At 46.3% G+C, this 23,740-nt stretch overlaps 1 protein-coding gene across 4 annotated transcripts in view; it reads right to left on the bottom strand.

Annotated features, from left to right (window-relative positions):
- RAD54L2 (RAD54 like 2) overlaps positions 1 to 23,740 on the bottom strand; it is a 91,243-nt gene that overhangs the window by 10,181 nt on the left and 57,322 nt on the right. For all 4 annotated transcript variants that reach the window (XM_038409982.2, XM_043518477.1, XM_038409983.2 and 1 more), the window contains 16 exons: positions 18,354 to 18,552; positions 16,671 to 16,810; positions 14,651 to 14,785; positions 14,053 to 14,288; positions 13,092 to 13,274; positions 12,649 to 12,782; positions 11,104 to 11,300; positions 10,235 to 10,577; positions 9,130 to 9,307; positions 7,792 to 8,043; positions 6,922 to 7,040; positions 6,484 to 6,602; positions 5,191 to 5,290; positions 4,767 to 4,972; positions 3,182 to 3,357; positions 780 to 976 (listed from right to left, as the gene is read on the bottom strand). In XM_038409982.2, the coding sequence (XP_038265910.1) occupies positions 780 to 976; positions 3,182 to 3,357; positions 4,767 to 4,972; positions 5,191 to 5,290; positions 6,484 to 6,602; positions 6,922 to 7,040; positions 7,792 to 8,043; positions 9,130 to 9,307; positions 10,235 to 10,577; positions 11,104 to 11,300; positions 12,649 to 12,782; positions 13,092 to 13,274; positions 14,053 to 14,288; positions 14,651 to 14,785; positions 16,671 to 16,810; positions 18,354 to 18,552 (2,914 nt within the window). The remainder of the gene's footprint in view (positions 1 to 779; positions 977 to 3,181; positions 3,358 to 4,766; positions 4,973 to 5,190; positions 5,291 to 6,483; positions 6,603 to 6,921; positions 7,041 to 7,791; positions 8,044 to 9,129; positions 9,308 to 10,234; positions 10,578 to 11,103; positions 11,301 to 12,648; positions 12,783 to 13,091; positions 13,275 to 14,052; positions 14,289 to 14,650; positions 14,786 to 16,670; positions 16,811 to 18,353; positions 18,553 to 23,740) is intronic.

Genomic DNA, 23,740 nt, shown 5'->3' with positions numbered 1-23,740 from the left:
AGTCCTGAAACTCTTTGGCTCTACTCCCAGTTTTGGAGAGAGGAAGTGGGAATCTCACTGCTCCAGGATCACAAAGAGAGAGTAAAGTCTCTAAAGTTTGATCTCTGAGTTAAAGCATAGGACTGGCCATTAGGACTCCAGCCTCTATTCCTGACTGTCACTGACCTTGGACAAGTCACTTCACCTCAGTGTCCCCATCTGTAAACTGGGGGTGCTTTCTTACCCACAGCAGAGACATGCAAGCAGCCAGCCAGCGTTTGTACAGCACTCCCAGAGCCTCAGATTGGACAATGCAAAGTGTTATGGGGAATTACACATGTTCCAGGTGAAGCGAAGGCAGATGATGGACATAGTGACTCTGGCTATTAGCCAGAAAGGTGGTGTGTGGGGACAGGTCTTGACATTTGCACTACCTGTCTGGATTCTGCATCTCTCAGTACGGTACTATACCCACTCTCTCAGCCACAGCCATTGCAATCAGTGACACCCCCATTGAGAAAGGCTGCATGTGCCCCCAGGCTGCAAAGGGAGGCTTCCTCCCTAATCAGCTGCTTTCCCCACCTTCCTTGCTTCATTCCCCTTCTTCATGGATGTGTATTTATAGTTGGCAGGGGAAGGACAGGGGGCATCACCCAGCCTCAGTAGTCCCATTTCCTAGGAGCCAAGTGAGAACGCCCAGGGTAACAGGTTAGTCTTCATCTACCCCAGCTGCTTTTCCTGCCCCGCCTCTCCCCTCAACTGAAGTCCTCAGCAGAACAGGGAATGAAATAAGCACCCACCAATTCCTTTGACTGAAGGCAGGGATGCTTGTCAGGCTCTGGTCACTGGCTGGGTAATACTGTGCATAGGATGGACGGGTATAGGGGACGGATGCTCGCTTCTCTTCCTCATAACTCTTCTTTGCTGCCTTCTTCTCTGCCTTGGTCAACTTGTGCTCCTTCCGGTCAATCAGCAGCGACTCATGCTGGAAAGGCTCCTGTGGTCACAGCACATAAACATATTGAGACACCAACATACCACAAGAGGGCAGTAGACAAACCCAAATGACAGAATTCCTTCCCTGTATCCCAGGCAGAACAACATGGCAATTGGCAGGCTCTGGGCAGGATTCTGGGCCCTGGTCTACACTGGGCGGGAGGAGGTCAATCTAAGTTACGCAACTTCAGCTTCATGAATAGCGTAGCTGAAGTCAACGTACTTAGATCGACTTAGCGTGGTGTCTTCACCACGGTGAGTCCTGCTGCCACTCACTCCCCTGTCAACTCCGCCTGTGCCTCTCCTGGCACTGGAGTACAGGAGTGGACAGGAGAGCATTCGGGGGTCAATATATCACGTCTAGACTAGACACAATAAATCTATCCCCGCACGATAGATCGCTGCCTGCTGATCTGGCTGGTAGTGAAAACATACCCTGGGTGGACTCTTGGGGAAGAGTTCAAAACTAGTGCAACAGACACTATTATAGACAATAGACAATATGGTTACTTCTTGTAAATAATCTGTGCACCAACTCCACAATGATCTCTCCGCATAACACTCACCGGAACATGCTTATTCACAATACCCACAACACATGCAATACGACAACACATAAATGGAGCAATTCTGTTACTGCACTAAATGCCCCATAGCAGGCTTTCCTTTTAACCATGAATCTCTGTATAGAGACAGCCAGGCAGACACAGTCCTTCATTTCTCCTCTCCTCCAACAGCGTTAACCAAACTACCCCAAACTATGTTCTTCCTAGATGCTCTACCTACTTCTGAGGGCATTCTGCACCAAAAAATTAAAAATTCTGCGTATATTTTAAAATTCAGCAAAATTCTGCAAATTTTATTTCTCAAATAAATGTGGAGGCGCCAGCATGGCATTGGAGAGCACAGGCCACTGGCTGCACAGAAGTGGTAGATCACTCTGCAGCTCCCCCCGGTAGATTACTCAGCAGTGAGGATGCACCCAACCCTGACACAGTGCAAAGAGTGGGCCTGCCCCAGAAACATCCCAATGTCCTGCCCCTCTGTGCCAGGTGCACCTTGGTGTGGGCAGGCAGGCTCAGCCCAGCAGGATCCAAGTGTGGAGGGGCTTAGTGTGGGGGGATCCAGGCGTGGATTTAGAGGATTCTGTGTGGGAGGCTCAGTGGGGGATCCAAGTGCTCAGGGGATCCGGATGCACAGAGGCTTGTTGGGGGGGGTCTGGATGCAACGGTAATGGGATGCTGCAGTGGGGTCCAGGTGAAGGTGGTTGGGGCTCAGCGAGGACGGACGGAAGGCTGGGGAGGTCTGGGTGTGGGAGAGATAGAGCTCGGCAGCAGCTGTGGGGGTCTCAGTGGGAGAGGCAGATGCTGGGGGAGTGGGGCACAGTGGGGTGGGAATCTGGGTGCAGGTGGCTCAACAGGTGGTGCAGGTGCAGGGGGTTCCTCAGGGGGTTCTGATTGTGGGGGGTGAGGCTCAGCCGGAGGGTCTGGGTATGGATACACAACAGTTGGAGGAGCAGTTCCCTGTACAGTGATCCCTCCCCTTGCGGCTGAGGAGCGATGGGTGCAGGAAGCGGTGCAGGGAGGGGATCAGAGAGTTTTCAGAGATTCCTGCAGCTGGGGGAGAAATCTGGGGGTGGGTCTGATCCAGCACTGGATGCTGTGCAGGGGAAGAGGAAGTCCCATCCTCCCCAGCCCATCCGGGACTAGCAGCTGAGCCTGGCGCAGGGTAGGAGCCGCCAGCTGGGTCTTCCAGAGTCCCATCCCCTGCCCTACAGGTGATTTACCTCTGCTGGTTGCCGTGGGCACCCGAAAAATACTGCTTGGGAGGGTCGCATGACTGCTCTTGTGGCTGCCCTTTGCTTCCACATCAGAAAGTCATTTTTTCTTCAGGGAAGCAAAGAAATCTGCGCATAATTCAGTGCATAATTCCCCCAGGAGTATCTACCAAAGGCCTAAGGAAATCAGGTTTTGGGGTTGACAATGGAACAAGTTTTCTTGATACCTGACACTGATCATAGACTTGTCTCAGAGAAATGCACAGTCCCTTATAACTAATATTGTTTTGGAACACTCTTATCTTAACCAAGGTATCACAACACAGGCAGCTCCATTTTCTCCTGGGGTAGACCGTTATTCACTGAGCTCAGTGTCATCCCTAACTGGCAATGACATCCGGAAGCAGCATTAAGAACAAAGGTACACACCTTGGTGATAAGGTGAGGGTATTTGAGACAGGCTAGCTGTAAGACAGACTCCTTGATCTTGTTTGGGTCCAATGCCAGCTGGGCAGGATCTGACTCCTCTTCTACGAAGTGCAGCAGGTTCTCCACCTCTCTCCGGGTGAAGTTCAGCACTGGATTCAGATCATCCACAACACGATCTGGAGAATGGAGGGAATGCATCATTCAGAGAAAGGAGGAAACAGTCCACTGCTCTCTGCTGTACTCGTCACATTCCTGCCTATAGATTTCCAGCTCTTAATCTGTGCTTTCCACAGCACCCTGCTGTGAATATCTGCAGAGGGACAGGGTGCATTCCATTGCACTTTGAGACATGACCATGCAGGTGTTTGAATATTGACACAAATCAGGCTAGGGAATGCTTTGCTTTCCATATATTACAGCAAGATGATGTGGGCCATTAACATCCTGGCATACACAAACCTGGAAGCTGAAGATACTGTACATACAATATGGTTGACGAAGTTCCCCATCTCATCCTTGCACATCAGAAGGCTGAAAATATTATGTGGACATTGTGATAAACAGGCAGCTGCAAAGGCGAACATCAGTAACTGACGAGCCAGAACCACTGAGAAAGGCTCAAAAGTTTATAGTGACTAACCAGTGACTCAGGTTTCCAGGGACTACAACCACCAGAGTCTGTTAAATTATTTGAAAGTTCTGGATAACATCTGAGATCCCCATTCTCACCTCCATAACTCAAAAGAGGTTGTACTATTTCTCTGGACTTGATTTTTGTGTATGTGTCAAGATGGGAATGTGTGGGGGGGGGGCGCGGAGGAGAGGACTCTAGGACATGGGTGCTAGACAGCACACAGAGTCAGTGCACTGAAGTATCCCCTCTGGACCTGGAGTTAAATTCTGACAAAAACTCTTTTGGGCTCATGGTAGTCTCCCCCTTGTGCATCTCTCAAAACCACCACAAAATCTGGCACAATTCAGTCCCACTGGCAGTCTTGGTTCCAGACAGGTCAGAACTGGAATGATTAGTGAACCTTAGTACTTAGGTAGCAATAAGGATGTCAGACTGTTTTTTCAAAAGTAGGTATTCCCCATTGTATTGTTGAAAAAGCTGAGCCATGGAGCATTGCAGTAACCTGCCCAATCTAACAGGAGGCACCAGCAGAGTTGGGAGACAGAACCTAAATCTCCTAACTCCCAGCCTCCTGCTATAAGCAACAGACTATCCAGCCTCTCCGCTGCTTCTGTTCTTGCAGGAGGTGCTACAGGTCAGAACTGAGATGTGCTGGCAGCTAAGGAGCAGAAGGGGTGAAGCACAGGGAGTATGTGTTGCACTATGCTGGCTCAAACTAGTACTGCTGAATCCTTCATTTTTACTAGATCTATACTCACTCTTAAATTATAAAAATATCAGAACAACTCCCCAGTCATAAATGCCTTTTTAGGGTCATTTCTTCTAGCAGCAGTTTGTGTCTAACATCAGACAAACGGAAGCATCACCAAAAGCATACAGACTCCGTCCACGGACTACAGAGTATAAGGAAAGTAAGCAGGATGACGTAGTGGCAAAAGTGTTCAAGCCTACCTGACATTCCCTGCTTGGAGACCTGGCGGTCATAGATTTTCTTCTCCAGGGTGTAATCCGAAACCAGTCGGTAAATGTGGCACGGCTTCCTTTGTCCGTAGCGGTACACCCGGCACACTGCTTGTGCGTCATGGCACGGGTTCCAAGAAGCATCAAACACCACCACTCTGTTTGCTCCAATCAGGTTGACACCCAAACACCCAGCTCTTAAACAAAACAAAAATTAAGTTTCAAAATCATTTTTCTTCCCAGTCTTCAATACCTTTATACTTTAAGGAGTTACCATCCTGTATGGTCTTAAGCCAAATCTTGCAAACAGAGCAAGTGCAATAGATTCTGTGGTCTGAACAGCCTCCATCACAACAACGAAACCCACTCTTTCACCCCACCCCACCCCTCCATTCCAGGCAGGTGGCCAACTCACCGTGTGGACAAAAGGAAGAGCCAAACAGAGCTATTGCTCGGGTCATTGAACTGGTTAATCAATCGTTCCCTTTCTGAGGCAGAAGTGCTGCCATCCAGTCCTGGTAAGAAAATCAGAGAGGTGTTTAAAAACCCTTTGTATTGTGGGATCCATCAAAACAAAACAGTTCCCATCTGGCTTTTAGAATACCTGCACTGTGAAGAATGCCATTACTCTGCAGACTCCGTACAGATCCAGCTAGGGCAACGCTTTCAAGCCATTTCAGGCAATTGAACCAGCTTATTACAACAAGTCCTCAGCTGTCCCAGCCAATGCCCACATCCCCCCAATCAAAAATACACAGCGTAGTCAGCCAGGGAGCTCAGGCTGTGTCTAGCTGCAATATCACGAGTGTAAAACAGGAGTCTGACATAGCCCAAGTTCCACAGTGGGCTACAATGCATACAGCTAAACCAAAGACGAGCAGTTCTAGTGCACTGGGATCCTACACAGAGGCTCATCATTCGGGTAAGAAGTCTGCAGTCACAAAAGCCTGAAATACCAGTATTGGTAACAGGCACCAGTATATAATAGATCCAATACGACCACTGAGCTGGGATAGCACAAAAACAACGCAAGCCACTGGCAAAACCCCACTGGACCCAACATGAGCATATGCAGAGGAATCAGAGAAAAAGAGTGCAGACGGACAGAGCTTTCTTGTGATCGTGGGTAGAACTCACTCATGATGAAGAGATGCTGCCACCCACACCTTTAGTCAAAAGAGGAATTAGAGCAGTTTATACACACCTAGCATGCTTGCCAGGAGCTCCCAGGGACACCATGTCCATCCAGCTACCCTAAACACTCCTGTTGCCCTGGCACAAAAGTCAGCTACTGAAGGGGACAAAGACTAGAACAGGAGGGAAAACTCATGATCACCAAAACAAGCAATAAAGAATTCTAGAATATCTAGAATTAGAAAGTGTCCAAGTGGTGCAAAGGAAGAATGAAGTTTTTTTTTTAAAGTTTTAAGAAGTGATAGTTAAGCTATTCAGAGAGCCATTAAAAAGAAAAGGGGAAACTAGGAAATTATCAGACAGTCCTGATCAAAACTAAAAACATGCACCCAAGACAACTCAAACAAATCAATCTGAAAATGGCTAAGGAAGAAAACAGATCTGCACGCCCACGGAAAAGCAAGGTAAGTGTGGCAAGAACCGGAGGAAATCGTTGCAACATCAAGAGGTTAGCCCAGCCGCAGAGGATCAAATAGGGTCCCAGATGAAGGAAGGAAGGACGGTCTGTACTCACTGTAATAGTTGAGATTTCGGACCCAGTTATGAATGCCTTGCACATCTGAGCCTGGAGGATTGGGCATTGGTCTCTTGGCCAAGAACTCCTCAATGACAGACAATGTGGACAGACTCTGGCTGCAAAAAAAAAGGTCTCTGCTCAGGAAAGCCCCTAACAGTGTAACTAGAACAGCAAACTCCATCTTCCCCTGCTAGCAGTCTAAGGGTGCCACAGGACACCCCCTTACCACTGACAGCTATATAGATGAAGAGATTACAAAACCAATGGACAACAAAAAAAGATTAAACCAAACAATGGGGAAAGACCAAACAACACTGCATAGCAGTGGGCAGCTGTCATGGGGGAAACTCCATCAGTCTCATTCTACTACTGTCTAATCTCCAAACACACGACTGCTCAGGGCTCAGAGGAGCAGCCATTGATACTTCCTCTTACCTGAAGACCAAGATCTTGTCTCCGTGCTTCACACTTTCCTCAATCAGGTGGAACAGTAACACCATCTTGGGTGAGTTCTCCAAAACTCCCGTCTGGTAATCGCACAGGATGTCCTTGGCCTACCCAGAAACAAGAGCCTCGGTTACATGGGGAAGTACTCAGTTCATTCCATAAAACATACTTTCCATAAGAGGCTTCAGGCTCATGAACAAAATTGTAATAAACCCAATATGACCCTATACAAAGAGCCAAATCTCCACATAGCCCTCCCAAGTTCCAGACACACACATCCTCATACTGAGAATAACTGGCCATCACCCTGTCATTTAAGTCTGGGGAAAACTGCTGTGGCAATTCACAGGAAACAGCAGTCTCCAAGTGCCCTTATAGGACTTCGGTCTACAAAGTCAATGCCCTGAATTGCATCTGGAAGTGAACAGGAAACCAGTGCAACTGCTGGAAAACTAGTATAAAAGGTGAAGACAGCCAGTGGAATCCAGCTGATGCATTCTGCCAGCTGTAGCTTCCAAGTGATCTTCAAAGGTAGCCCCTTGTGGAGCATGTTACAACAACTCAGTCTAAAGGTGACAGAGGAATAAATTACTGTGGCACAGTCTGGATCCAAGAAGAGAGGCCTCAAGCATCCAGCCAGCTCCAGATGAAAGGGGTGGTTTTGGCCACTGCTGACTCCCAAAGCCACAGAGAATCCAGGAGTTTCAAACTGCAGATTTCTTGGACAATAAATGGACAAAAAGTCTTGAGTACAGGAACAGGAATCACTTTGGCCTTTGACCAATAAAGCATTCAGCCCATGTTTGTTGAAAAAAAAAAAAAAGCCACGAGACTCCTAGCTCTGAGGTTGGTACTCACCCACTCATAAGTAACGACTTGATTTGCTCTCTCCTGAAAGGGGTTGAAACCAATGCCTTGAAGGAACTTGCTGTTGGTAGCTTCTCCAACTGGTGATGCCAAAGCATTAGTCTCTGTTTTGACTTTTATTCCCTGTGGCTGACAGCGAGAATTAGTTCCAGCTGTGCCAAGGTCATCCACATCCAGGTCCTGCTCATTTGCCAGATTCTCTTTTTGCAGCGCTTCATACAGCACATCTGGGTGATTCCAGATCTGAGAGATGAAGAAAAGGCAAAAGGTAACACTACAGTAGCACAAACCCAACCAAGGCACTTGTGGATTTACAGCACCTCACACGCAGTCAAATGATAATTCCCCTGCAGAAACGCACCAGCGATTTGTTAATCTAATTATTCCCCTCCAAATTCAGCTGAAAGGGAGTTTATAAAGTGCCAGAAGTTAAGCAGGTCTCACCATATTAGAATATTTAATGCCAGGGATTCTGCCTGTTTACTCCGAAGTCCTCTGTAGTTGACTTGTGTGGACACACATTAAAACTTTGCCTGCTATAGAAGCTAGGCAGATTCCAGTCAATAAGTAAAAAGGAAAGTGCGATTCTGTCACAGCACAAGGCATACACTGTTTCAACCAAGACGTGTTACCAATTTTAATTATCTTAAAGCTCCTCTGTTTGGTGACTGATGAATGAACACACACAAGGCACACACATGCGTGTGCGAACACAAAGTGTGCAGCATGTTGTCTGCACTCTGGGAAATGAAGGATTTTCTTGTGGTTAAAGGCTGTGACTTGGATCAGCTGGGTTCAGTTCCTGGCTCTGCCACAGACTTTTTGCATGAATTTGGGCAGGTCAATTAAACACTCTGTGACTCGTTTCAGAGTAGCAGCCGTGTTAGTCTGTATTCGCAAAAAGAAAAGGAGTACTTGTGGCACCTTAGAGACTAAAATTTATTAGAGCATAAGCTTTCGTGAGCTACAGCTCACTTCATCGGATGCATTTGGTGGAAAAAACAGCTGTTTTTTCCAAATGCATCCGATGAAGTGAGCTGTAGCTCACGAAAGCTTATGCTGTAATAAATTTGTTAGTCTCTAAGGTGCCACAAGTACTCCTTTTCTTTTTACTCTGTGACTCAGTTCCCCATCTTTAATGTGGGAATAATGATACTATCAGGACACTACATTACATCATGCACAAGAACACGCCCACTATTGCTTAAGATGCACCAAGATACTGCACTTGTACTATATCTACATCATTCTTCTTGCCAATATTTGGACATAGACTCCTACCCTTTCCCAGTATACTGCAGGAGAAGCTACTCTCTTGCCAATACCCACCTTACAACAGACACAGAAAGCCTTGAGCGGGTTCAATCCCAGCCAGCCACTGTTGCCTGCATCCCGGAACCGGTTCATGAACTCTGTGTAGAGAGCCCGTTGGATTTTTGACAGACGTACCAGGATGACATGTTCTTCTTTATAGGGAAGCTGAGCCTTTAGTACGTTATGCCCTCTCCTACAGAAGCAATCAAGAAAGGAAGATCAGAAGAGAGAAAGAACATTCAGGGCTAGCATCTCAGGGGCTGCCTTCAGGGTAAGATTTCTGATGACAGCAAAGAGAAGGAACTCTAGTTGTGAGTTTTCTGTTGCATGACACTCAGAAGACATTACAACTGAAGCCAAATAAAAAGTAGAGTATGCTCTATTACCAAAACAGCAGACATTATAATACCCCAGGATAGTGTTAAGAAAGAGGATGAAGGTCTTGCTAACCTTGGTGCTAAATAAGGAAGGATGCACTTGTGGCCAAAACGCTGCACTGGAAATTAAGGACCTGGTGTCTATTTCTGTCTTTGCCAATGACTTGCTCAGGCCACGTAACTTACTCCTTCTGTGCCTCTGGGTCCTCATCTGTAAAATGGGGAGGATTTCTAGTCCCTCCTCTCCTTCGCAAGAGTACTGTGATGCTTACATTGTTTGGGGTTTGTAAAATGCTTTCAGATCCTTGGATGGAAGATGATACAGAAATGCATCTACCAATCACCTACTAATACTTCTAAAGGAAGTTAGGGAGCACTGCTGCCCTCCATCTGCACGTGCTCTCTCTACCAGTCCCACAGGACGGTACTGGCAGGGTACTGTAACATTACACCTGTCACTAAGTCAGGGAGAAGCCCCCAAGATCACTTCTTAACTGACAGGCTAAATTAGACAAAGTGCTTTTGAGAGAAACATGCAGGTGCTAACTCTCGTGTCCCCTCTAAGATTTCTCCTATATATCTACAATCTCCCTAAAGGACAACAGGGAATCCAGGGTAAAAATCAAGCTCAGGAAGACAACAGGAATCACTGTAATGAATACACTCCTCAATCAATGTGGCTAAACTATGATCAAGGAGCTGACTGCACAGACTACATTACTGAACACTTGATGTGGACTCACCTTTGCACAAATCCCTCCAGCAGACTATGCAGGACATGACTGCGGTACCTCATGAGACGGACGTCCTGCGGCGTACTGTCAATACACTGCCCGTTCAGGATGGGGCGCTCAAACATGTTGCTGAACTCCTGCCGGGTACCCAAGAAATCAGGACGAACGAAGTCTACCATGCACCAGTACTCAATCAGGTTGTTCTGGAGCGGGTAGCCCGTCAGTACCACTCGCCGCCTGGAGCGGATGTTCTTCAGGGCCTGAGATGTGCTGGCATGGCAGTTCTTTATCCGGTGTCCCTCATCACAGATAACTACATCAGGGCCAGGGCGGGATAAAGCCTTCTCGATCCCTGAGGGAAAGGAACATTGAGTTACTTGGTCAGCTGATGTTCCTGCTTCACGTAGCTCTACAGAAGGGAAAATGAGTAATTATGAAAGTTGAAAAAAAATACTAGTTGTTTGCAGTGTTATTGCAGCTGTGCTGGTCCCAGGATATGAGAGAGACAAGGTGGGTGAGGTAATATCTTTTGCTAGCCCAGCTTCTGTTGATGAGAGAGACAACCTTGAAAGCTTACACAGAGCTCTTCTTCAGACCTGAAGGATATTAGAAAGTGGGATAGAGGCTGAGGAAGAGCTCTGTGTAAGCTCAAAAGCTTCTCTCTCTCACCAACGGAAGCTACACACGAATAAGCTGTTAGCAAATATAGTGACTGTGTTAAAGATAACCACCTCTGATGTTGGTGCCTATGTACAATAAACTAACTGTTCTCTGCTGCCAAGTGACCACTTGCTCATGGAGCCAGCCGGCATTAGTAGAATCTCCGAGCTCCAATTCTGTAGACAGGATGGTATTTCCTAGCAAAACTCGCCTCCCACCTTTCAGAAGTTCCTGTTGCCGGTCCTCCTCATCTAAGTCGATAATGACAGGGCCAGTTTGTTTCTTTGTTTTCTTCTTCCTGCCAGTGGCAAAAGACTTCTTCAATGAGAGGAGACGGTACATCTCATAGCCCATCAGCAGCACCCCACCATCCGTCACCCAGTCAGTCACCACCTTTGCACGGGCAGCCGTTGTCCTAAAAAAAAACAAAAAAAACAAAAAACCAATTGCACAAAAAAATGAGACCTCTTTCTTGAATACATCTGAACTTGCTGAAATGGATGCCTGCTAAAGGAAAGGACCTTTTCAAATGACTTAAAACATATTGTGGCATCAGACCAAACCAGCAGACAAGCGCAATGAAGCCCTTTTACATGAAGATCTGGGAGAAGCTTCCAGCATACTGAGGGTAACATGGCAGAGAGAAGTGAACCATTATAGGATGTTAGTGGATGCATGAAGAAGTTTGCTGTATATGAATCTAAATCAGATTTCAGAGAGCAATGGAATCCTCTTATGGGAAGTGTTAGGAAAGAGACCTCTCCAAAGCACACGTTTGCATAAGATTCTGATGTACGTGGTTGTCTTACTCTACTACTTACAGCACACACCTATCCATCAATCTGAGAGTTAGCTGAATTATTTCCTTTTCTTCCCACCAACGTTAAGGACAGGCTCAGATATGAAGCTGTCCACTCCACCTTTCCCATACACCAGAGCACGGTAATCCCCAATCCAATATGAGATGCACATAAGAGGCTATAAATAATATCAATTGACTAGGAAGTATATTCTTCTCGTGAGGTGAGGACCTCAGCGGCCAAGTGTGTGTAAATGCCAGATGAACTATGAGTGCCCTGAGATGAATATAAATCTCACCAGATTGCATGAGACAATATGACAAAGAGTCAAGCAGAGCTGCAGCAGCCAAGAATACACACTGTGTAAGATGAAAAGGACAATACTCTGCCTTACATAATCTCTCCCTTCTGTGTAGGAATGCTAACTCATTTAGAAGCCCTCAGGCACAGCAAAACTGAGTAAAAGTTAAAATGTCTGCAAGAAAGTATCAGAGAGGAAAGTGAAAATTCCCAGAAAAGCCAAATATAAGATTCAATAGCAATCATGCATATGGGCCGAGAAATCACATGGCTGGTCTCTGAAAGGTGGAGGAAAGTACCCGCCACAGACAAAGCAATGCACTCCCCACTGGCCAATCCATACATAGCACAAGGTTTGGCATTTGAATTTTCCTATCGCAATGCATGAGGGGAAAAGTGGAGGTGAGTTGACAACCATGATGGAAGAGAGTATAAATAAGGAATGAGAGAAATCTAACCCCTCTTTAAAAGATGCACCTTTTCGATGTACCGAAATCCTCACACAAGAACATATACTGCAGGCATACAGAGGGAGAGAAACTAAAAGGATAGGGCATGGAATCAGATCAAATGAACAGACTGCAGCAATGGTACAGAGACATTGATAATACAACTCCATGAGAAGCAGATTAATTGCTCAGGAGGGGCATTCATGGCACCTACTTGTGTTCATCATTCAGGATATGGACTTTGAAGAAGCGTGGTTGAATTTCTTTTGGGTTATAGTCAGCAGGGAGGGTTTCAGGTGCGGGAAGCCACATGTTGAATTCTGCCAGCCAGTTCTGGAGAGTGTTTACCTGGGGAGGAAAAAAATGCACCCAAAGGACTGAGAAAGTAGTCCTCAGACCACAAAATTCAGTCACCCAGCATTTAGAACTCAAAGCTAAATGGGACCTGGGAATCACATCCAGCTGTCCTCAGCTAGAAAGAAAGGGCCATCATACACAATCTCAAGGATGGAGGGAATGAAAGCAGTGAAAATGGGAGTGAGGGTACCTGAGGGCTCTCTCTAAGGTATGAAGGACCAATCCATCCTCCTCCCCACAACAATAAAAAAAGCAAGTCCAAAATAGTGGACCTGACACTGCTTCACACGGGCTACTTACAGGTACAATGGCAAGGACAGTCTTTGCCTCCGTGTGACGGAAAAGTACATCCAAGAAAGAGATGACCTGGATGGTCTTGCCCAGCCCCATGCTATGGGCCAAGATACACCCGAACCCACTGCTGCTTTTAAATCTCTCCAGGGATTCCACAAGGTTATCATACAGGAACCGGATCCCACCAATCTAGAGAAAATAATGGAAGAGTTGCAAAAGAAGTATTGGAAAACAACAAAATGGAGATGTAGTTACAGATTGACATATACACTGTATGAGTTTATATGGCAGATAAATACAGAAGGGGAAATTAGAGATTCGCTGCAGTATTTTCAGCTACAAGGACTCAATAGAATTCCGTATAAAAAAACTTTCTGAAAAGATGATCCTGATCATTCTTATGCTTGTGCAGAGCCTACAGTCTTTGGGTTGGTTTTTTGTTCTTAAATAATTTGATAAAATAATGCTCATCCAAGCATGAGGTAGAGGGGAAAAATCTCTATCAATATAATGTCATAATATCTGGTTTTGAAACTTTTCTGGGCATCAATCTACTCTAATAATTCTAAATACTTTACATTTGACACTTGAAGGAATTTGATTTACAAACAATGAAGTTATAAACATGAAAATATTTGTATTTCTACATATTTTGACAACGTAACAGCGCAGGTTCTAGGACTAAGATGTCAAGAGCCTGCTTATCAGATAACAAAAGTCAAAGAAATATGGGGCTCCTTTAGGATCCTCCTTAAAGGATCTCCTTTAATTTCTCTCCATCATTTAACTTTCTGCACTGGGCACTGCCACAAATCCTGGCCACAATCTTCAGGGCGGCAGCTCTGCCAATATAGCACTATAGCAAACCATCAACCCACATGACATCAACAGCATGGATTTCAGCTTCTGGGATAAGAAGGAGGTTTTGCTGAAGTCCTTGTGTGTTCTGAGCCTCAACTTCCTGTACCTGGTGAGGCTTTACTGCCCGTGCAAGTTGTGGAGCCAGGAAAATGTCCTCTTCATTGGGTGGATGGTTGATGTTGACAATGACCTGCCCCAGAGAATCCGACTGATTTAAGGCATCATTCACATGAGAGCCACTGCTCTCTTCAGTACCATCCCCATCTTCCCCCTCGTTGGCAGAGTCGCTGCTGTCTACAATCTGGAGGGCCTCATCCTCTCCTGAACTCAATTCAATCACTTCTGTGAAAGAGCCAGAGGGGGGAGGGGGCGTTAACTTTTCAGTATACTTGTAGACAGGAGTCAAATTCTGTTAATTTTCAACAAAGGACTTAAAAATACCAATTTCAAATGCAGATCTGAATATTCAAATACAGTTTGTAGCCAATGCTTGGCCCAAGGAGCTTCCCTCATTTTGGAAAGGTTAATTGAGGACAATTTGGTAGTGGGACTACTAGAATCAGCACTACGTTTATTTAAAAAAACTTTAGATACATAAAATCTGAAGATAGACAGCTTTGTGGGAGATCTGGCTGGATGAAACTGGGTAAATGGGACCATTTGGGAGATACACGGATGTGTGATAGATTGGTTGTGAGTCTTACCATCTTTTATGCTATGTAGTATGCCTTTTGTGTCATCTTCACTGCCACTGCTGGTGCTATCCAAGCAGATCACTTCCTCAGCTAGGACCTGAGGAGGAAGCTGAGTGGCCTCTGCTGTTCTTAAAACTATTTCTTCTACACAAAAATAGTAAACAGTTAGCAATACTAATAACAATCAGGAACGATACAAAACTGTTCGGAGTTAAGTCAACATTCCCTTCTACACTTGCTCTAGTCAATTAGTCCTGGGATTTTCTATAATCAACTCTTGCTGTTTAACCTACTGCTATGTCTCAGCTTAGCGGGGCATTTCATCTCCTTTTCCCCCACCTCAATGTGCTCAATGCTTCTCTCTAAACAATGTACTCATTGTTGGGAAGCTCCCTGTTACAAGCCATGTGTGGAGTATATTCCTCACTGAGACTCCAAAGCCCATTTTGTTCCAAAAGCTGAGAAAAACAGGATAATCTTTTAACCATCCAGTGCCTTACAACAAGGGGGAAAAAGTTCCCTTTTCCTTATTTTGCACTACTTCCTGAGAGAAAATACAAGTCCTTAGGGGCTAAATGGGGCCAGCTTGTGGTCACCTTTTCCCGGCACTGCAATCTTGTGGTTACTCTTACGTCTTTATGTTTGTGAAAAACATTTTTAAAATGTGAAGAGAGCGTAACTAATACAATGTTGTCTCCATGGGGCTGCAGACAGCCTGGAAAAATAGCTCTGAGAACCGCCTCATTCGTTTCAATCGGTGTTGACTCTGAAGCCTAGGTGTTCTAATTTAAATGTCTACATTGTCAATTATTTCACTGCTGGTCAAAACATGGAAGAAAGAAGTGTGAACATCTGCACCAACTACTCAGAGTGATGTTTGGTTTTGACGTGCCAAAACACAGACTTTGGTTTGAGTGTGGGGCTAGGGCAGGAGTGGGAAAACTTTTTGGCCTAAGGGCCACATCTGGGTATGGAAATTGTATGGCGGGCCATGAATGTTCATAAAATTGGGGGTTGAGGGGCGGGAGGGGGTGTGGGCTCTGGCTGGGGGTGCAGCCCGAAATGAGGAGTTCAGGTGCGGGAGGAGGCTCCGGGCTGGGATATGGGGTTGGGATGTGGGAGGGGGTAAGGGCTCTGGCTGGAGGTGCAGGCAGGGATGAGGGGCTTGGGGTGCAGGAGCAGGCTATGGGTGGAGCAGAGGGGTTCCGAGTATGGGAAGGGATTCCAGGCTGAGGTAAGGGATTGGAGTGTGGGAGGGGGTACAGGCTCTGGACTGGGGGTGCGGGTTCCAGGGTAGGGCCAGAAATGAGGGGTTCAGGGTGGATGCAAGAGGGGGCTCTGGGTTGGGGCGGGGGGTTGAGGGTTCCGGCTGGGTGTGCAGGCTCTGGGATGGGGCTGGGGATGAGGGGTTTGGGGTGCAGGAGGGTGCTCTGGGCTGGGACCGAGGGGTTCGGAGGGCAGGAAGGGGATCAGTACTGGGACAGGGGGTTGGGGCGTGGAAGGAGGTCAAGGGTGTAGGCTCCAGACGGTGCTTACCTCATGCAGCTCCCGGAAGAAGCGGCATGTCCCCCTTCCAGCTCCTATGTGGAGGTGCGGCCAGGCAGCTCTGTGATCTGCCCCGTTTGCATGCGCCGCCCCTGCAGCTCCCATTGGCCGTGGTTCCCGGCCAATGGGAGCTGCAGAGCCAGCAGTTGGGGCGGGAGCAGTGTGTGAAGCCCCCTGGCTCCCCCTATGTGCAGGAGCAGGAAGGGGGACATGCTGGCTGCTTCCCAGGAGCTGTGCGGAGCCACGGCACACCTGGAGCAGGGCAAGACCACTGACCCCGCTCCCTGGAGGAGTGCAGGAGTGGGGCAAGCCCCCAATGCTGCTTCCCAGTGGGAGCTCGAGGGCTGGATTAAAAGTCTGATGGGCCGCATGAAGCCCACGGGCCATAGTTTGCCCACCCCTGGGCTGGGGAGAGTACCACTTTCTACTCCTCTTCAGCTGCTATCCTTAAAACTTGCTTTAGTTAATGCCCCTCTATGCTTACCTGGAAGGAACTCTAATGGTACAGTGGGGATGGCTGCTGGATAGTCCTTTCGCTGCTGCTCCAGCCGTTTCCTTCTCTCTAACTCTTCCAGCTGGGCTGCTTTTGTCACAGCCTCAAGCTGATCCTCCCGCAGCAGCTTTCTGAGCACATGGGCAAACACAGAAAATGTTATTTCATTACACCAAGAAACAGTCTATCCTAAATAATTTGGATGGTTTCATAGCTGACCCACAAGAGGAATGACAAGCTCCAGAAAGAATGTAAGCTACACAGACTAAGAACATGATAACCAAAAGCCATAGCATGACAACTACAATTTTAGGGAAGGCTGCTCGCTTTTTTAACTGCCTGTAACTGCTACTTTTATATGAGGAAAGGGCTGGTGTTTGACAGGAGCAAAATGCTGGATGGATGGAAAAGGTGAGTGGACAAGTGTGTGTCTATCCTGAGATGCCTAGTAGCAGTAAACTTGAAAGGATCTTTCTGTGAACAACAGAGGATATGCATGTTATTTATTTCTATGGTATTAGAGTCCACGTACAGCAGCAATGGCACAACATCAGGGAAATTTGTTAGGAGACAAAGCACCTGTCTAAAAACCTTCAACAGCAAAAGAGGAAATAAGTACTTTCAAATCACTTTCCTGTTCTTCTGGTTCTTTCCAGGAACCATGACCCCACATGCATTCCAAATATGCTTAGGGGTTAACTTATATACACCACTTTACAGGTAATCCCATGAGTTTTGGAAGGTTCCGTTTTTCCCCTTTCAGATTAATGTGAAAGGTGAGAGGTTTGCAGCTCTGAAGACTGAATTCCTCTATCCAGAATATAGGTACAGTCTGATCAGTGGCAGTCCAATGCTTCCCCACCCTGCCCTGCCAATTCACTCTAGCCCTCAAATGTAGGAACCTCCTCCTCCATGAGTAAGGAGATACCTTGGTATCCAGGGCCCACTAAACTATTGTTCCTTGGGTTGAGGCTGCCAACAAGAGGGCTAATTAGTACTAATTGCCATGTGAACCAGACCAAGACCACTAATTCTTTTCACACAAGGGGCATCAAACTGCCATCAGCTGGTGTAAGACTCCACATTCCATTATGACTCCTCTGAGCCATCTAGTTCCCCGTAAATAAATGTTATTGCAAACTTCGTATAGCCCTACACCCTGTCACAGATTATAGGAGGGAACCTAAAAAAATCTCAAATTACTACAATGTAAAATGAAGGAGAAACTGATTTTCAACTTTTTAGTCACTGGTTGCGCCCTGAGCTTTCTTGCAAATAAACACCTAAAGTAGTGCAGGGAAAGGATTTATTTTAGGCAATTTACAATATCATCAGCTCTAACAGAGAAGAGACACACCCTGAACTCAGGTATTGATTAGAATGTAAGGGTGGAACTGATTTTCGTGTATTTGGTTTTAAAACCTAGATGTGAATTATTTTGCTAATTTCACATATTTGCTGCTCTGGAGCTGAACATGTTACTCTTCTGAGATCTCAAACAGTTTACTTGCCCCCCGCCAAAGGTAAAATGCTTTGGTTTTAAGAGATTGTCTGGTTTTCTACCGAAGCTGGTGGCAAAAGCCTAGAAGCAATATAAATTCAACTGAATAGACTCCACTTTCCCCCATTAAGACTGTGGGACTCTCTGCTCTTCCCAATTCTATTGCTGCCCACCTTATGTTCCTCCTCATGTGAGAAGGTTTCTGAGCCCTCTTCTTTTTGGTGTCCTCAGAGGCCAGGCTCTTGTGCTGATTCTGCAAGAGTCGCTCTGCCCGCTCGCTCTGAGATGAGGTAGTTGAAGTAGAGCGTTGCCATTCCCCATCCTCCCCATGCTGAACATGGTCACTGCTGAACACATCTTCCTGGGGCTGGTCTGAAAAGACAGGGCAAGAACAAATTGTAAACAACTCCCATGCTGTCAGTCAATTTTTATACATCTGCTAACCGCAGACCGAGCTCAAAGACCAACTGGAATCGTTCATCCCTCTTCTTGTTCATTTAGTTGTCTGTTTCTTTGAAGGCCAAAATTATGAACTGACCTTTCTGCACTGAAGATGCTACTAAATACAGTGTTAAAGTTCTCAGGCCAGTGTCTGTCTCCTGTGAAAGAGGAGGCTGCATCACTAAAAACAGAGCCAGAGAGAAAAAAAAACTCTAGGGCCCTAACATGAAAAAAAAAAGTGAACAGATTCTAACTCAGGCACAATGTTTTCTGGCCTGAGACTTTACTTCCTTCTAGTGGCCAGCTTTAGTATTGATTAGGAGAGGGAGCTAAAAGCATTTATACTGCATTTGGGCAACCTACAAGTCTAGATGCAGCTAGAAGTCAACATGCATTAGATGTGTGCTACTAAGGGCTATAAAAACATAAGAATGGCCATACCAGGTGTGACCTGTGGTCCATCTAACCCAGTATCCTGTCTTCTGACAGTGGCCAGTGCCAGACACTTCAGAGGGAATGAACAGAACAGGGCAATTATTGAGTGATCCATCCCGTTGTCTAGTGCCAGCATCAGGCAGAGATTTAGGGACACCCAGAGCATGAAGGCTGCATCCCTGACTACCTTGGCTTATAGCCATTGATGGACCTATCCTCCATTAACTTATCTAATTCTTTTTTGTACCCCATTATACTTTTAGCCTTCACAGCATCCTCTGGCAACGAGTTCCACTTGGGAGTGAAGTTCCAACAAGCTTTGTAAAAGGAAAATGGTCCAGCATTCCACAAAAACTGCTGTCCAATTTTAACAGCAGAGGGATAACCTGCAACCCCATCTCAGGATCAACTCTGCTCCTCCTATACAAAGAGTTAAATCAGAGAACTACAGTGACTGGGAAAGGGTCTGCCTTTGAAATAGATAAGGGGGGGGGGGGAAGGCTGTGACAAGAAAGAGGAAAACAGGCAATATGTCAGTGATAGCAATATCTCTGGAAACTCATGGAGTCCCCTCTGAAAGGAGAGATGGCTGTGGTAACGACGGGTACCACAGTGTAACACATCATGCACACAGGTGCCACTAGAGGCTGCCACATTAACACACCAATTACATTAGTCTTGCCACCAATTTCTCCCCCTCAAAGCTGGGGTCCCAAGAACACTATTTTGCTAGCTGAGCAAAGTGAATAGCACTGCAAGCTCAGCCCAGCAGAGATTCTGTTAAGACATCTCCGAGAACTATTTGCATTTGCCCCCAATCTAAATCAGAATTAATGCAGGACATCTGAATACAGCACATCCTGGGCCACAGAATGCGCCATTTTCTATGCACATCCATACCATTAAGCCCTGTCTATGCTAGAAGAATGGTTAGCAGCAACAGGTGCCAGCAATAGGTACAGCTGACCTTGTGCTGAACAGGGAACACAGTTTTGCCGCAAATCTAGACATGGAAAAACTGATCTCAGTGTTATGAGCCTTGTGGCTCTTTAGAGTCTATTACTACAACATGCCTCCCTAAACAAAACAGGCTCACAGACCATGCATTATATTCATTTACAGGGAGAAATCAGTGCTCAGAAAAGAATCCAGTTTCCTGGGCTTCTCAGATAAGAGCTCTGCCATTTGAGCTAAAGATGCAGTTTGGTCACATTACCCACAGGTCTTTAACATTGCTTTGTCTTGATTCAGAATTATATAACTAGATCAAAGGATTGGATAAAATAGGGCAAAGGGAAACAGCAACAGCAGCAACGTGACCACATTCTACAGGCTGAGTCATTAACCCAGTAACTTTTCCAGAGCCAAACAAAGCCATTGGTTTCCCTGCTACCATCCTACCCTGAGCCCCTGAGACCTGGACACAATTAGAGAGGAACAAAGTCATGTTCATTTTGGAGAGGGAACCACCTCTCTTTCTGCCCCCTGGCAATTACTGATGCAGCACTGGTTCTTCCCTTCGCCCTGACTCTTCTCCAGCAGAGTACCAGCAGAGGGTAGTGGAGGGCACACACAATTCAGAATCTACACAGCGGGAGGGTGGAGCAGTCTCCAGTACATTTCCCTATCTGTCTTTCAGTCTCTTTGTATATTTACTTTTCTGCATGCATTTTCCTTCCTCTCTTCTGAATTTGCTCCAAACCATATTTAACACATTAGGTGACAAACAGTTGTGCCCAGAATTTAAAAAAAACAACCACTCTTACCTGAGCAAGAACATGAAATTCAACTCTGATAAAATGGTTTGTCCCTGTTCAAACAAAACATAACTTGTCAAGCTAGAACCTTGTTCAACCACAACCATATTTCATTTAATAGTTAAACCCAGTTGTTTGCCCTGTGTATACTATTCATAAGATAAGGACTGCAGTATGACAACACACATGGTATATACCCATCTGGACAATAACGTCTTCTCCACATTAGGGACTTTATCAAAAGATCTCATTGGTTCAGCTGAAGTGGTATTAGAACCAGTGAGAGCCATCGTGTAGCAAGGTTCCCATGGCTGGGTGCATTTTTACCACTATGTTAAATAAAGCTCCTTTTCAGTAGGCTTAACACACACGTAAACCACCAGAAGATACTAGAATCTTGTCTAGGCTACAACTCCCAGTGGCTCTAACACCTGTGCAGCTGAGCAGACATTAGAATCAGTGGGATTTATTTCCCTTAAATTCCCTACCAGAGAGACAGTTTAAATCTTGTGCTAAACACTGGACTCCCATCAGTCTTGCACTAATAACACTTTTGCTCTTTGTGACAGAGGGAGTGAGGGAATGTCATAGCAGCACCTGCTCCGAGTACACATTCAATTGAACTGCTAATCTGACACAGCTTCAATAAGCAGCTTTTTTCACAATGTAACAATTTGTCAACCATGTTTGCACACCCACAGCTGCCTAACCATGTTTACACCACCAGTGTCCTCTGGGAAAGTCTGGGCAGTTCATTCCACACTGCCTCAGCCAAGGGAGTGCCACCAGCAACATGTGCAGCACTGCACACTGGATAATCCTACCCACTCAGGGTTCTGGAGGAAAACCCACCAGCCAAACTGGCTGCACTGGCATAGTTCGGGGGCCCTAGCTAAATAACAGTATTACAACCTGGATACAGGACAAGTGTCATGTGCCAGCCCAGGCAGCTGACAAGGATGAATCTGGTTTAGCTTCTGTGGTTACTAACCACGTATTCAATGTGCTGCATGTCAACACAAACTGTATTTAGAAACAACTAGACTGTAAACCCTTTGGGACAAGGACCATTTTTTTGGTTCGTGTTTGTACAGCATCTGGCACAACGAGGTCCCAGTCTGTGACTGGGGATCCTAAGTGCTATGACGTGTATTAACACAAATGAATAATAATTATGTCACCAATTGTTTACTCGTTCAGCTAAAAGCTAGCATAGATGGAGGCACAATGGCCCTTCTACACTAACAATTGAGTCAAGAGTCCTGGTTACAACATGGCTCTAGTCTGTAAGGCAGACAGGACCGTGACAGTGTTCTGTACCTGGACCTTGGACACACCCCATCTGCACGAGAGATTAGAATGGTTTTCTAACAATCAGAGGACAGCCGCATTGTAATTAGGTCTCCTAACTCAGATGTATAAACCTGCCCATATATGCTCTGTCTGAATTACAGAATTGCACTGTTCCAACTTTTATGCTGCAAATTAACAGGTAGAAGCTGCAGTGGTGTACAGCATGCAAATCAGGTGCTTCTGTTAGGTGCACAAAGTGTACCACATCCATACACAGCCCCTGCAGTCACTGTTGAAAGCCCTGAGGATTGTTGCAAATATCCCACAATATGCAGCATAACTACCAGGAGCAGGTTCATATTCTCTATGGTTAGGCTTGGCAGAATTTTATTTTTATTTTTTTAATAATTTAGATGGAAAATATATGTTTATTGTTAAGCATTTTTTTATTTTTAATCTATGTAAATGTTCACAGTTGTGCAAAATTATAGGTTTTAAGCATTTTTTATTTTCATTTATTTAAATATTTACAGTTGTGGAAAACTATAGGGGGGATCAGACAATTGCTTAATGCGAGTAGATGTTGATATTCAAAAAGTTAAAGTTTTGTAACTGTTAAAACACAAACTGTCAACATCCCGTCAAAATATACGAAGTAAATATCCTTAAATCAAACTCTAATAAGTTCTCAAGCAGCATTTTTCTTACTTTCCCAATCAGTAAATTTCTATCATTATTGCTGGATATATTTTTCATGGGTTTGCGTGTGTACAGTGACACCAGCGCTTACTGATATTTACCAATACAAATCTAATCTTTCCAAGCCTATCTGTGGTGTACAGTATACATTTCACACAATTCTGTCCTGCACAGCAGCTATAAGTGCATAGAGGAGCATGGACTATATTTGATATTTGCAGACTCCATGGTGGAGAGTCAACTGCTTCCTCTTCAACCCATGGGTGGCGTGTCTAATAGGCTGGGGAAGGCTGTGCCTCCCCAAACAGCCCCATGTGCCCTCGCTCATACTCCGCCCCAAGGCCCCCTCCTCCTGCTAGTTGGCCCAACCAGGCAGGCTGCTTCTCTTCGGGGAAGTGAAGCCTGCTGGGGTTGGGGCTAGGGCAGCTGGGACAGGGCCACCCAGTACTGGGGGAGCACCCTGTGCTGGGGCTGCATTGTCCAGCGCTCCAGGGCTGGGGAGGGAAGGGGGGCCTGCATGCCACCCGCCTGGTGCTCCGGCACTGGGGAGGAGCTGCGCACCATGCTCCCACTTGGCATTCCAGGGCTTGGGGGGTGGGGAGAGGCCCCATGCTGTTGCCCAGCCCAGTGCTCCGGCGGGGGAGGGGGGAGCATGTGTCGCCTGCCCGGCGCTTTGGGGTTGTGGGCATGCATGCCACCTGCCCGGTGCTCTGGGGCTGGAGGCACTCAGCAACCCAGGGCTGGGGGGTATTGGGAGGTGCTGGGCTTGGGAGTGGCAGAAAGGGGGGGGCAGGCCCGGGGCTAGCCTCTCCTAGCCATGGTTCACCCACGGCCCATGCTGCAACCACTGCCAGACTGCAGGTAGGCCTCGAGGACACTGTAGGTGATGGTGCTCAATGTGCTCAGGAATTCCATTTTATTCTTTTCCTGGGCAT

The sequence above is a fragment of the Dermochelys coriacea genome, chromosome 7, assembly GCF_009764565.3.
Source record: "Dermochelys coriacea isolate rDerCor1 chromosome 7, rDerCor1.pri.v4, whole genome shotgun sequence".
NCBI lineage: Eukaryota > Metazoa > Chordata > Testudines > Dermochelyidae > Dermochelys > Dermochelys coriacea.
This window is presented reverse-complemented; position numbering and strand designations above follow the sequence as displayed.